The 14,949-nt window shown below is 45.9% G+C and overlaps 1 protein-coding gene across 2 annotated transcripts in view; it reads left to right on the top strand.

The window, feature by feature from the left end:
* Positions 1–14,949, top strand: part of CLIC4 (chloride intracellular channel 4) — a 90,186-nt gene that overhangs the window by 66,141 nt on the left and 9,096 nt on the right. For both annotated transcript variants that reach the window (XM_043992780.1, XM_043992781.1), the window contains exons 3-4: positions 2,971–3,096; positions 13,634–13,740. In XM_043992780.1, coding sequence (XP_043848715.1) covers positions 2,971–3,096; positions 13,634–13,740 — 233 coding nt within the window. The remainder of the gene's footprint in view (positions 1–2,970; positions 3,097–13,633; positions 13,741–14,949) is intronic.

The following is a 14,949-nucleotide window of genomic DNA, read 5'->3' as shown; positions in this document are numbered from 1 at the left end:
AGGATTTTGAGGGAATCCCAGTTTGTATGTGAGAAATGAAGTTAGCCTTCCTACCTCAGATTCAAAAGCAAGACTTCTTGGACCGTTCTAGACCGTCACCTCCATGAATGGGATTTCTGCTTTCTGTGTCTTTTAATTTTATGTGAATGAAGCACGGTGAACAGCCCCTTGGTTTTATTCAGGCACCGTTCTCCTTTCTTTTCATCATCCCCTTCCTCTTCCCTTTTAAAAAAAAGACCCTCTCACTTTTGAATATTGAGTAAAACGAAAGTTAAAAGCTTAAAGTGTTTGAGTCTCTGCACTATTTTGATCAGTGCCTGAGCACTCCCAGAGCCAAGGGAGCAACAAGCAATGCAAGTAAACTAACATGCACATGACGTCTGGGCTGTCATTTCACACGCTGCCACCCTATAGTGATCAAGGGAAGGGAAAACAGGTGGTCTCAGTGATAAGTGAAAGGGAGTAACAAATTGCAAAGGCCTGATTAGGAGCAAAGTGATTCCTCTTTAGAGTGCCTGGGGTTTTCTACACCCCTCCCCACCAGGTAAGTATAAGTTTGCATTTATGTGGTGCTTTATTATTACAAGGCATTTCCCATATCTCCTGTCTTTTGGTCCATCAGCTCCTAAAGGTGGCTGCCATAAGCATCATCTCCATTTTCCTAGAACAAGAGGGTCTACAGTCAGAAAAAAACTTTTTTAAGACATAATTTAGATGAAAAATAAATGGCTCCTGGTACAGTGCACAAAAATCCTGTGGTGTGTTATTATCCCCACTGTACTTCATGCCTTCTGGATTTCAAGTCCAGTGCTTCTTCCATTATGTCGATCAGAAAGATGAAGTGACTGTGCCCATATCATTAAGTGGCAGCGTTTGGGGATGGAAATCATCATGTCTCCTAGTGGCTGAGTCTAGTATTCTGTCTACTATTTCATGTACTACTATTTCCCCCAGTAGCATGCCTGGAAGACTCATTTCTCTTTTCTAAATCCAAGATTCCTGTTTTCCCATAATTTTGCATTATATTTTTTTGTATTTGTTATACCACTTCTGCTGGTTACTTACCTGCGTGACCTTAGGCAAGCCATTTAACCACCATGAGCCTCAGTTTCCTGGTCTGTAAAATAAAGAAGTTTAGAGTGGATGCTTTTTTTGAGGTCCCTTCTAGTTAAAACATTTTGTGTTCTAAGGCCCCCTTTAACTTTTCTTTTTAATTTTTTATTCTTGAATAGAATTTTATTTTCCAAAATATATGTAAAAACAAATTTTAACATCAATTTTTAAAAACTTTGTGTTCCAACTTCTCTTCCTCCCTCCGTACCCCCCACCCCCAAGAACTTAAGCAATTCAAAATAAGTTATACATGAGTAGTCATGGAAAACATTCCATTAGCTAGGTTGTGAGAGAAAACAGTCAAAACCCCCCCAAACTTCAGATTAAGGAATTGTCAAAAGAGGCAAAAAAATTTAAAAAAATGTGTTTCCATTTGTTTTCAGATACTATCAGTTCTTTCTCTGTAGATGGGTTGCAATTTTCATAAGTCCTTCAGGGTTATATTGGATCATTGCCTCGCTGAAAATAACCACATGCTTCCCAGCAGATCATCCCCTACTATTGCTGTTATTTTGTATACAGTACATTTCACTCTGCTTCAGTTCATGTAGGTCTTTCCAGGTTTTTCTGATAGTATCCTGTTCATTATAACCTGTATATAGTAATTCAGTCCCCTACTTATGCTGTGCTGTCCATACCCCTTCCCAAATCAAGAAAACACACGTTTTATAGCAGATTTTATAGAATCTAGTCTTCAGTTACTTTTTTAAAAATGGAAAATTCTGTCATTTTCTTTGACTTTCCATTCACCTCCTTTAACCATGACTTCAATTATGCAGTTTGAAATATTATGTGTGTGTGCATAGAGTAGTGTGTAGAGTGTCTGTGTATTTCTATATACAGAGGGGGGAGGGAGGGAGGGAGAGAAGGGGGGAGAGAAAGAGAAACAGACACAGAGAGAAAGGGGGTTTAAAGTTAAAAGGGTACCTTAAACTTGACAGGTATGCTTTTAACTTTCAGGTACCCTTTTAACTTTAAACCCCCTTTCTCTCTGTGTCTCTGCCTGTCACTGTTTCTGTCTCTCTCTCCTTCTCTACCCCACCTTCCCTCCCTTCCTCCCTCCCCCCCATATGTAGAAATACACAGACACACTACTCTATGTACACACACATAATATTTCAAACAGTGCATAATTGAAGTCATGGTTAAAGGAGGCGAATGGAAAGTCAAAGAAAATGATAGAATTTTCAATTTTTGAAAAAGTAACTGAAGACTAGATTCTATAAAATCTGCTGTAAAATGTGTTTTCTTGATTTGGGAAGGGATACGGACAGCACAGCATAAGTAGGGGACTGAATTCACTCATTTTTCTTATTGCCTCCTAAGGGATCCTAAAAGATGAGGCACCACTAGGCTTATGATAAACATTATTATTTATAGTTTTGAGTTCCAATTTTTATCCCTCTTTCCCTCCCTCCCATCCCCCCTCTCCAAGGTGGCAAACAAACAGATGTGGGTTATACATGCATGTACGATTGTACTGCTAGACTTAATGGTGGAGTGATGAAGGGTAAACAGGACCTGAAATGTAATTTATGGGACTGTGCAATAAAGTGCTTTGGGGGAATTAATTCATCAGGACAATCAATTCAGTTCTGAGAATTTACTATAATGAAAAATATCACACCTTCATCATGAACTTTATTTAGTGTAATGTAAATTTGTTTTTCATCCGAGTGAAGTTGGAGGCGGCTCACGTAATTAAAGAAGTAAATTTTGCCTTTTCATTGTCTATAGTGTAATCAGTTTTCTTTGCAAAAGCCATTTCCTGGGGAGCTGGAGAACATTCAAATTCTCGACTAAGAGAAGGAATGATTCAGTTTTGACACTTTCTGTTTTCCTTTTTTGGTCCACTAGGAAGCCTGCAGACCTGCAGAACTTGGCTCCAGGGACTCACCCACCCTTTATAACTTTCAACAGTGAAGTCAAAACGGATGTGAACAAGATTGAGGAGTTCCTTGAGGAAATCTTATGCCCACCCAAGTGAGTAGCAAATAAAAATGATGCATGGAAATAGTGCCACTGTTGAATTTCCCTTTTCTCCTGATTGGATAGATGGAACAACTGGTCTTTGAAAAAGAGAAGAAGCCTGTCTCCTGACACATTAAACAGACAACTTCTGGTTAATGTGCAAATGTCAAATTATTTTAAGTTGAACAGTAGTCATATTAGGAATATGGACTTTGAGTTAAATATAACTGAGTGGCAGTCTGAGCTGAGGTGTAGATGGGGTAGGATGAGCCACATCAAGGAGGGTTGGCTGGATCCAAGAGAGGGCCCAGAGAGAAAAGGGCCTAAAGTGTCAGGACAGGTGAAGAAAGCCTGGGTGGGTTTGAGGAAGGAACATGGAGAAGCACGAGTTAAAGGTTGGTTCAAAACAGAGTCCAAGGGGAAGGGAGCAGTTGTGGCACCCACCGGTGCCATTAGCCAGAGACCCAGGAGGGGCCCAGTGAGGGCCGAGCAGAAGCAGACGGTTGGATGATGCCCGTCAGACAGCAGCAATGACTTGGGAAGTGCCTTGCCCACCACTGCCCTTTAATGAGGTCATGTACGTGTTATGATCCCTGTTTTATCTGTAGTTAGTTCTTCTTGTTGGATAATTCATTCTAACTGGAATTGGTTGTTTCCTCATCTCAGCTTTTACCCCTTTTTTATATGCACACGTTTATATTTTATCTTAGTCTTCTCTTTCCCCTACTAGAATATAAGCTCTGGGAGGTAGGGACTGAAATTTAGTTATGTCAGAATCTCCCTTGCCTAGTATAGAAGTACTTAATGTTCAGCTGGATAATTTAAATCTGAAGATCATTTCAGACTTAATTTAGGCCATAGCTTTGGCGTCCTCTAACAGGTCTTTTACTAGTGCCACTGACAAATAGTGTCATAGAAGGCAGAGCTGGGAGGGGCCCAACTCCAAACCTCTCCTCAAGCCCTCCGGCACCCTCCTGCCATCTTCCCCTACACCCCTCCTTCCCACAGTGGGAGGGGGCTAGGTTAGGAAGGGCTTTGAATGCCAAGCAGAGCACTTCGTATGGGATCCTGGAGCCCGTAGGGAGCTGCTGGAGTTGTGCTGGTGGTGGTGGGGACATGTTATCAGACCTGTGCTTTAGGAAATTCACGTTCGTGGCTGAACAGGAGGATGGATGGTATTGGGGAGAGACTTAAAGCAGGCAGACCTATTCCAGGTGGGAGGTGATGAGGGTCAGCACCAGAGTGCTGGCAGTGTCAGAGGAGTGGAGGGCAGGGGGTGTCCTGGAGAGATGGTGCAAAGGGGGAATCAGCAGACCTAGGCAACAGCCTGGCTGTGGGAGGTAAGAGAGAGCAAGGATTCAGGATGACTCCTGGCTCAGGAGCCTGAGGGATGGGGAGGAGATGGTGGCCTTTCCAGCGGGGCTTCTTAAACTTTGTCCACTCGCAACCCCTTTTCGCCTGAGAAATCTTCCCATGACCCCAGGTATATGGGTATGTCAAAGAGGTGTGTATAACCATAGGCTGTTGCCAGATTTCCCCACCTCCACATTCAGTCACCTGGCCCCATGGGGGTCACAACCCCAAGTTTAAGAAGCTTTGCTCTGCAGTAACTGGGAAGGTTGGGGAGGGGAGAGTTTAAGGGAAGAACACAAGTTCTGTTCTTTATCCACTCTCTACCAACTGACATCTTCCCTAAGGCCTTCAAGCAACCTTAAAAATGACCTCCAGACATCGCCTTCTCCCTTAGGTACTTGTTGCTTTATACCTGCTCTTCCTTATCTTCACTTTCTGCTTCAGCTTCCTCTTTTCTCACTTGATCCTCAGGCTTTTGCAGCGGGGCTTCTGACCTCATCGCTCAGCTGAAACATACCGTTATAGAGTTACTGGCCAGTTCTTAGCATAGGTCCTTAAAAATAAATAAATAAGTCAGCCAACGAGCAAACAAACAAATCTTATTTTTCCCCCAGTTACTTAAAAAATAATTTTTAACATTAGTTGTTTAAAATTTTAACTTCCAAATTCTCTCTTGTCCTCCCCACTCCCCTCCCTAAGACAGCAAGAATTTGATATAGGGGTGAAAGTAGCAAATTATGTAACCTGGGGGTGGGGGGGTGGGAGTGGGGATGGGGCTGGAAAATAAGGCAACTCAAGAAAACAAGTTCAGGGGGCCCCTCCTTAATGTGCACTTATTAGCATAGGCTTTTAAAAAAAGTTTTGTATTTTACTGTGGGTTTTTTGTTTTTTGTTTTTGCAGGGCAATGAGGGTTAAGTGACTTGTCTAGGGTCACATAGCTAGTAAGTGTCAAGTGTCTTGAGGTCGGATTTGAACTCAGGTCCTCCTGAATCCAGAGCTGGTGCTTTATCTACTGTGCCACCTAGCTGGCCCCTATTTTACTGTTTTTTAATTAACGATTATTTTCTCTCCTTCCTTCTTTTATACCCCCTTAATAAAAGAGAAACAAAGTCCTTTTTAACAACTTTGGATACTTAAAAAAAAAGAAGAAACAAACAGATTTCTGCATTGGCCATCACTAGAGAGATGTCTTATTCTGTATCTTGAGTCCATCCTCTCTTTGTCCAGAGGTGCTCTGATCATTACAATCACCAGTGTGCTTCATGATTGGTCCTCTGGAATCATGGTTGGTGATTGCAATAATCAGAGTTCCTGAGCCTTCCAAAATGTTTTGTCTTAACAATGTTCTTATTGTATACGTTGTTCCCCTTGTTTCTGCTCTCTTCACTCTGCCTTCACTCATCCATATCTTCCCGGGCTCGCAACATTTCCTGCAGTGCAGGAATATTCCATGACCTCCACATACCAGCTTTTGTTCGGGAGAGGAAGGCCCCCTTCATTTGTAGATCTCTGCAGCCACCAAGAACTGCCTTGCTTTTATTTATGTGGCTCTTCGGCCTCTCTCTTTGATCTCTGGGGAGGCTGGGAGGCACAGGCCTCCTGCTGGCATTGCTCGGCCAGAGGCTATGGACAGAGGCTTTCAGTGCATTGATTAATTTCTAGACTGAACTTGGTGCTACCTGGAGTCTGGTCTCCACATTTATCCCTTAGTTTCAGGTCAGAACTATTCACTTCACAACTACCTCCAAGTCAGAGGGTGTTCCCTTGACCACAGCATCTAATGGGCACTTCTGTTCCAGGGTCTTGTTGAGTAGGTAGATCTTGTCCTGTCCTTGACTTTTCAGTTCTCTGACACCAGCTCCAGAGAAGACTCCTCAAGTAAAAAGATCTGGCCTTTGGGGCAGGCCTGGAAATGTGTTTGCCCTAGAGCAGTGAGGTATGCCAGGCAGCAAGGGGACCTGAAATTCCTGTTCTCCCTTTCCCACACAGCCAAATCTATCACCCATTAAACAGAGCCTCTTAAATGAAGAGGAGCCGATTTTTATTGGCCACTTCTTTCTGCAGAGTTCAGAGCAGAGAACTCTGGCTTCTTTTTGTATAGTGTGTGGTAAATACCCATGCAAGGTGAAACCAGCCTCCTGCTAAAAAGCTGTTCTGGGCCTCTTATTTAATGGTTATATATTTATCTTTCAATAACATTTAAAAGGTATTGACTTGTATGGTAGTTACAGTAATCAAATCAATTGGATTAATAACTAATAAATACTATTTGTGAATCTACTTTATCCCCTAGGACATAATTAGGGACTTTTGGAAACAAATGAAGTATATTCAGTCATGTTCTCACTATTAAAAATATTTTAGTGAGAACAAAAAGGCCTTCTGTATTATTAATAAAATTTTTAAATATTTTATCATCCTTTAAAATGTCAATTTTAATGTTTGTAATAGATTCTAATAGAATTAACCATATAATTATAATAGATTCAAATATAATTAACTATATTAATAAAGTGGTACATGCACATAATCTATAAATCCACATATATTAGGAGTGGATGCTAAAATCCTTTTGTGCTGGTAGGGTTATGCACTCAGAAAAAGATGGAGAGCACTGGCGTAGACAGGTAGACTAGAATCAAAGCTAGAAGCCCATTTAGAGGCTCCGATCCCCTCTCCAGCCTCTTTCCCACCACTGCTGGGAGTAATCTTACTTCTGGTCTACAGTCTTTTACTCAGAAAACTTCAGTCCTTCCCTGCCAGCTTCCCAAGAAAATGATCCTGGCACTTCAGGGCCTGGGTGATTCCTGGTTCCCGTGTGCCTTTCTCCTTTACGTATTCTTTGTTCCGACCAAATGAGACAGTTCTCAGTTCTGTTTTCTTGCTCTTCTATTCCGTCTCCTAGTCCTAGCTCACTGTTGCCGTCTCGGCTGGAATAAATCTTCCCCCCTTACCTGCTCTTGCCAGTCTCTGTGCCTTCAATCAAGGGCCAGCTCAGGAGCTGCTTCCTTCCCAAAGACTTCCCAGGCCCAGATGCCTCCTTTCTTCAAGCGGAGGCACTACAGCATGACTTGGTGCTTGTGTCTGAATAATACCAGCCTGGTGACCCTGGACAAGGCAGCTTTCTCATCTTTGAAATGGGAATAATTGTGCTTGCTCTAGGCCTCCTCCCCAAAAAGTGCTTTGTAAATCTTAGAACACTGTATAAATGTCTACTGTCATTCACATTCATGATTCCTGTTCAAGACCCAGCTTTTGTACTGTCTCTTCTTGAAGCCTTTCTCCCTCCCTCCCTTCTTTTTCTCTCCTCAGATTTCTCATAGCAACTGCATATCATCCTTTCCCAGGACTCCTTGTTAACTTAACTATGTTGGGATCCCACAGCCTGTCCCACAGGGCCTCCCTCAGTGCCCTGATGAACCTGTGATCTCATTGATTTGGGGACATCCTGCAACAGCGCAGATTTCATCCTCTCCACACCTTCCCAATCTGTGTGCTCTTCCCCCAGCCTTCTGGGAGCCTTGTCTGGCCTGTTCAACATCATGTGGGTAGCAGGGGACCGTGTGTACTGTCTGTCTCACTAGATGACCGGCACGCCATCTTGTCATCTTTACAGATGAGGTCCTGAGGGTCAAGACAGGCCAGTCACTTGGCCAGAGTGACTGACCTCTTAGCAGCAGAGTCCGAGCCTCTTCCTACACACCCAGTGTTCCTTCTATGCACTCTTCATCGGTCATTGTTGCAGCCGACTCACAGGCAGAAGCCCAGTCCCACGTGATAGGTGCTTGATAGCTGTTGAGGTAGAATTAAACGGAATCCCAGAGATGGAGGACGGTGCAGAAGGAGGAAATAGTGAGGCAGGATGGGACTGAACTTCCGAAATGGGATTTGTGTCCTGAATTCAACAAAAGAGATGGTTTCTAGAAAGCACGTTGGGGTCGAGGAGGCATCGCCTGTGCCTGGCCTGCAGCCGTTCGTGCGGAGAGCAGAGCAAACAGCGGTGATCTCTGTCCTGCCCAGCTCCTTCTCCTTGGAGAGTTCCAGGAAGAGGAGGCATTTCTGGGGCCACCGTCTCTGGACCGTCCTGCCCCAGTGTTCTGGCCTTTCCCTTAGGAACAAAGGAGAGGCTGAGGGAGGAAGGCGCTGGTGCCCATCAGCGGCTGCCGGTGGCTGAGATGGGGGTGTTTGATCACGGTTTGAAGCGTGTACTCGACACAACTCGTGTTTGTTTCGTCATGACCGCTGATGGCAGCAGGCAGAAGGGTCAGGGCAGGAAACCAAGGCTCTGAAGCAGTTTAAGAGGCTGCTGAAAGGCTCTACTCCAAGTGTTCTCTGTCTAGAGAAGGGTCGGGATTCGGGCCCTGGGTGGAAGAGCCAACTTCTCCCAGGCTGTGTCATTACAGGCTTGACCACAGACTTTCTTTGTCACTACAGTGAGTTCTCTGCTCTGGGGCAAGGCCTTCCTCTCTGCCCCAGCTGATTCAGAGAAGGTTTGTGACTTGGGTTTGGGGCCGCAGGAGTGGGCCAAGGTTAGAAGACGGCTGAGGCTGGATTTTCTGCTGGGTCTGTGGATAGAAAGACAAGGGAAGCAGGATGGCCAACACTGGTCTTTAAGGCCACATCCCCCGCCTTCCCTCTGGTGGGAGGCTGAGAAGGGAGGTGGTCTCCAGTAGTATTGGAGAGCCTGATGTTAGCTCAGCTCCTCATTGTACAGAAGAGGAAACTGAGGGAGGGGAAGCAAGCCATCCAAGGTTGCCTCGCTAATGAGGGACAGAACTGGTTTGGCTCCACGTCTGGCCAGTGTTTGCTTTTCCAAAGAGAATGTGATTATAGTGGCTAATGCCCTGAAAATGGCTGTGAGCCCCAGGACACTTGTATTAGCAGTTCTAGCCTACTTGGTCAGTGCTCCTCAGGTAACCAGGCATGCTAACTCACAGTCACAGGCCTTTAGCAGGCAGAAAGGGTGAGGGAAGACTTGCTAACCTAACATGAATGGTCTGTGAGGGAATGCCAGAATGCTTGGATGCTAGTGCCTGTTGTGGTACAGAAACCCAGGCCATAGATCATGGACTTCAAGCTGGAAGGGTCTTCTGGCTGTCTGGTCCTACCCTCCCATTTTACACATGAGGAAACAGACCTGAGTTAGTTAAGTAACTTGCCCAAGGTCATACAGGTCAGTGGAAGAGCCAGGGTTCTTGTGTTGTGTTTGTCCCTGGATGGCCTGATCCTGCCTGACCCCTGAAGCCAAGTAGACTGATCCACCCCAGAATCTCCCATTTCAGCTGAACATTTACACCATCTCCCACTGTTCAAGGTGTGTGTGTATGGGGGAGCTGGGAGCAGTGGGTCATACAGGTCATAGAAGGTCACCCTCTACCATAGCTCATTCTCTTCTGCCCCTTCCCCACTTTATTCAAAGAATACTTAGAGTAGGTTCTTGGGGTATGATCAATAGAGGAAAGGCGAACAGCAGAGTAAAAAGAGCCCCAACTCTGGAGTTGGAGAACCTGGGTTCAGATCCTGCCTCTTACACTTGTTTCCCAAATGGCAGTGTGCCAGCCATTTAGCCATCCTGGGCCTCAGTTCCTTGTCTATAAGATGAGCAGGTGGATGCTTGGGCTCTGAGGTCTCTGAGCTATAGCCCTGCCTTCCGGAAACACTTATCTAGTCATTCAGGTAAGGCCTAAGACACCCTGCTTAGAGTCCCAGGTATGTTCTTGAAAGTCACAGCTGCCTCAGGCACCTCAGCAGCCTGCCCAGCTATTGGTGCCCAGCTCAGGTGCCACCTCCACGAATCGACCAAAGAAGCATTTCTTAGGCTCTCTTAAGTACCCCCCTCCCCACCCTCTATAACTGTTCGGTGCACTAACCATGCCAGTGAAGAGCACTGATCACGTATACTTTTGTTGTATCTCTTCCAGGACTGAGCACACTGTGCGGCACATGGGAAGTGCTTGATAAATGTTTGAATTCAGTATCATGTCACATTATCAAGCTGGCTTTCCTTCTCAGTTATTCTGAATGAATGAGATCTTACCAGTCTGAGAAAGTGAAACAGAGCAAAATGTTGGTGGGAGAGGAGGGGAGGAGTGATGTGGAGTCTTGGCAGGAGACAATTGCAGATGTGTTGAGACACCTATGTCCTTGACATCATCCGTGCCATTCCCTGTTTGGAACGAGTCAGTAGCTACATTATCCAGTCACTGATCAAAGCAGTTCAACTGAAAGCCAGCTATTTCCTCACGAAGTGGGGGGATCAGCCTCACAGTCTAAGGGAATGGGATTGATTAGCTTCTTCCCTCGCTCTTCTCTTCCCCCCTTTCCTTAGCAAAAAGTCAAGAGACTGGGAACATAAGAGGAAGGGAAGTTGCCTGGTGAATATACTCATCGATCAGTTCCTCATTGGCTGTGTGATCTGATAACAGAGGCCTCTTCTCTAGAGAAGAGTGAAACTCTCTAGAGGAATTTAAGATAAAGACAAATTAGAGGGTTTGTTGACTTGTGATTTTATAGAATTATAGAATCTTTGAGTTGGGTTAGTCCAACCCCAAACCTGATCAGGAATCATCTCTACAACAAACCCCTTTGGGTCCCCCCCCCCCGCCCCCAGTCTGACCTCATTCCATCTCTCAGTACTAGAGAGATCGGCACTAGGAATCAGGAGACCTGAGCATGTTAACAGCACTGTGGGCAAGTCTTATTAGTAAGAATTCATTTTTCTCTTGTGCTAGATTTGTGTTTTACAAAGTGCTTTCCTCATGGTAGAATGCCTGAGGCTGGGAGTACGGGAAAGGCTCAATTAAAGTCAGTAAGCATTTATTAAGCACCTGCTGTGTGCCTGCAGGTACTCTGCTCGGTGCAGGGGAGGGAGATAAGTCTGCTGGGGAAGGGTGGAGCTGGGAGATGACTTGCAGGGACAAGGACACAGTGAATATACAGTAGTGTGAGCTGGGGAACATTCATGGAGATGGAATCTCCAGGGCCTGAAGGATATAGCACAGTGACCACACTGAGCTTGAGGCCTGGGCTGGTCACGTCTCCTCCCCGTGGATCTCCTGATGGCCGAGCTGAAGTCATACTCTCACTCAGAAACTCCTGGCTCCCATTTTTAATATAAAGAGCTTCAGAGGCTAATCTTTGGTAACGTCACTGGGAAGAAGCAGCTGTCATCACCCAGGCATCTGGGGGAGCCTCAGAGCTCCATCCACTGTGTTGGTGCCGGCCCTGGAGCTGGCCCGTCTTCGATGACGGTATCTGCCAGTTCCCTGGCCCCGACTCCTGGCCACAGGGCCAGAGGGGAGCTGGGGGGGACAGGCTGACCCTGCCGGCCGGGTCATCCCTTTGCTCTGGCCACGCCCACGTTAGTGCCCAAGGAGGGCACCACAAAGGATGTTTGGTTCACGTATAGCCTGCTGGGGTAGATAGGCCGGAAAGGGCCTGGTCATTGTGGCCTGTTGTCCTGAGAGTTGGCACAGCTCAGGCCGCTAGGGTGGTGCCCCGCTCTTTGTGGCCAGAGTTCTTCCACACAGATGGGTGTTGTTCTTTCCCATTCACTTCTACATTCTCAGCTGTCACCTCTCAGTAAGTGATGCCCCGGTGTTGATTTCCATCCCTACCTATCCTCTGAGCTTGAGATCCACATGACACATTAAGAGCGTAGCATGGCATAGTAGGAAGAACCCCAGACAAGGAGTCAGGAGAGCCCTGGGTTCAAATCCTGCCTGCAACCCTTACCAGATGCATATGACTAGGGGAAAGGTCCCTTGGTCCTTTTTGAGCCTCAACTTCCTCTTTGGTAAAATGAGGCTGGTAAGCTTGATGGTACCGTCTAGAGAATCCTAAAAACACTTTATAAATCTAAGCTGTGATTCTTACAACCTGGTGAAACAGGAGGCTTTGGAAGTATTCATTTTATAAATGAAAAGCCTCAGTGACCTATCCAAGGCCTCTCAGTCAACAACAGAGGCAGGACTTGAACTCTTATAACTGGTGGCACTGGGTGGTGCAGTGGATGGAGCACTGGGCCTAGAGCCAGAAGTCCTGGATTTGAATCTGGCTATGTGACCCTGGGCAAGTCACTTCTCTGATGCCTGCCTCAGTTTCCTCAGCTGTTAAACTGGGATAATAATAACACCTACCTCCCAGGGTTATTGCAAAGATCAAATGAGATAACATTTGCTAAGTGCTTAGCACGGTGCCTGGCATATAGTGCTTAATTAATACTTGTTCCCTGCCCCTTCCCTTCAGTTCAGTGGAACACCTGTAGATTGGCCACAGCACACTCACCATTTATCAGAGGTTTCCATGAATTCTGGAAAGAGGAGCAGGGCTGGAGGGGGAGAAGCCTTCGTATGGCCTTGCCCAAGGTACTTGCCCTCTTGGAGCCTTCATTGCATCATTGTTTTAATTTATGGGATTAGACTTGATCTTGAAGGTCCCTTATACCTCTTAGCACCCCCTGTCCTCTCCCAATTTACCCAGGGTAGCAGAGACCCTTCTTACTTTGATGGACAGAATTCACATTTAAATGGAGTTCTAAGGCTCAGTAGGCCCTTTTCCCTTTATTTTTAGTGTAGTCATTGTGGTCTGAGCTCACTATGCCCCTAGAACAAAGCTTTGTACACGTCCCCCTCAGGGCTCTAGGGGCACCCTTGAGGGGTTGGGTGTCTTTATTACTAGTAATGAGAGTTCCCCTACTGATAGCCAGCTGTGACTACCACTCTCTTTCCTTTGAACTATTTAAGGCTCATCTGAGGTCACATTTGAACTCAGGGCTTCCTGCCTCCAAGCCTAGTGTTCTATCCACTGTTCTACCAGCTACAGCAAGGAGGGCAGTTCTGAAAGTAACACATGGAATGAATTATATGTGGTTTTTAAAAGTAAGCAATGTGAAACGGAAATTCACACTTTAACATATAATCTCTGTTGTGGTTTTCTGTGGATATGGAAATGTTCTTTTTTTTTGTTTTTAAGTTCAGAATTAAAAAGAAATCAGATGAGGTCACTGTCATCTGGGGAGGGAAATTAGGAAAAGCTTCGTGGGGAAGGTGAGAGTTGGACTGTACTTGGGTGAAAAAGTAACCAAGGATGGAAAGCACAGGGTGTGTTTGTGACTGAAATGATCTGCTTCCAGAAATACAGAGCCCGAGCTTCTCTGGCCCTTGTGTGAACCCTGATCCTTGTTTTCCTGTGCAGATACCTAAAGCTTGCACCAAAGCATCCAGAGTCAAACACTGCTGGGATGGACATCTTTGCCAAATTTTCTGCATTTATTAAGAATTCAAGGCCAGAAGCTAATGAAGGTAAGAACACTGACTGTTGTGCCAGTGATGGCGATGCTGATGATCCAGTGTGCCCATATGATTATTAAAATCTGGCTCTAAGAGGATCGTTAATAGAGATATGCCCCCTTTCTCCTTCTGTGAACTGACCGTGAGCTTTCCATAGGAAGCTTCTATAAAAGTGAAGCCAGTGCAGAAAACCTGGGATTCAGTGGAAATGGCCCTGGCCTGGGAGCCAGCTGCCCTGCTCTCTTCCCTCCCAGCTCACAGTGTTCTTAAATCAGGCTGTATTTGAAATGGAAAGACTGCACAAAACCCCACAGCATTCCCTGAATTAGAATGAGTAGCACCGTTAGTGTACTGCCAACCCACAGATGGATCTGGTTGGGACTGCCCTTGGCGCTAGGCTCCCGGGGGGTCACCTCCCAGCCCAAGCTGACTGGTGACTGACTCCCAGCAGAGCCAGAGCAGTGGTTAGCCTGCTCAGTCTCTCACCCGTATGAAAGGCCGCCTGTTTATGACAGTTTCTTGGGTTAAAATGCCAAACACGGTATCTTTTTTTTTTTTTTTTAGTGAGGCAATTGGGGTTAAGTGACTTGCCCAGGGTTACACAGCTAGTAAGTGTTAAGTGTCTGAGGCCGGATTTGAACTCAGGTCCTCCTGACTCCAGGGCCAGTGCTCTATCCACTGCGCCACCTAGCTGCCCCCAAACACGGTATCTTTTTATAAGAGGGTTTGTACAGGAAGTCAGTATTATTGAATGTGAGAGTCTCCAGTTAGTATCAGAAGGGGGCTCAGGCAACTTCATATTGGACCCTTTCATTTACAGGAGAAGAAACTGAGGCCCTGAGAGGGTGGTCCCTTCTCTGGCCTCTGAGGATAGCCCTGGGCCTTTCCGCTTCCCAGGTCAGTGCTTGGTCATGTAGAGCCCGGCTGTTGTGGTCTCCTCCCTTTCCTCAGTTTTAACATATGGGCTTCTCCTGCCTAAGGGTAACTGGTTCTTCCAAAGTACTAGTTCTCTAGAACCAGTGTCATGGGAAAGATTAAGAACATGTCAGTAGAATTTGGTTAGAAGGGGTTAATGAGGTAGGCAGGGCAGTCTGCAGTAGAGTGGGCAGGCCATGGTCTTGGGAGTCAGGAGACCTAGGTGACAGCCCCAGCTCACCTGTGGTGCCTTGGCTGAGTCACTCCTCCTCCCAGAGCCTCAGTTTCTTCCTCTGTAAAATGCGG

The sequence above is a fragment of the Dromiciops gliroides genome, chromosome 3 (genome assembly GCF_019393635.1).
Source record: "Dromiciops gliroides isolate mDroGli1 chromosome 3, mDroGli1.pri, whole genome shotgun sequence".
NCBI lineage: Eukaryota > Metazoa > Chordata > Mammalia > Microbiotheria > Microbiotheriidae > Dromiciops > Dromiciops gliroides.
The sequence above is the reverse complement of the archived record's forward strand: the minus strand, read 5'-3'. Positions and strand labels throughout refer to the sequence as shown.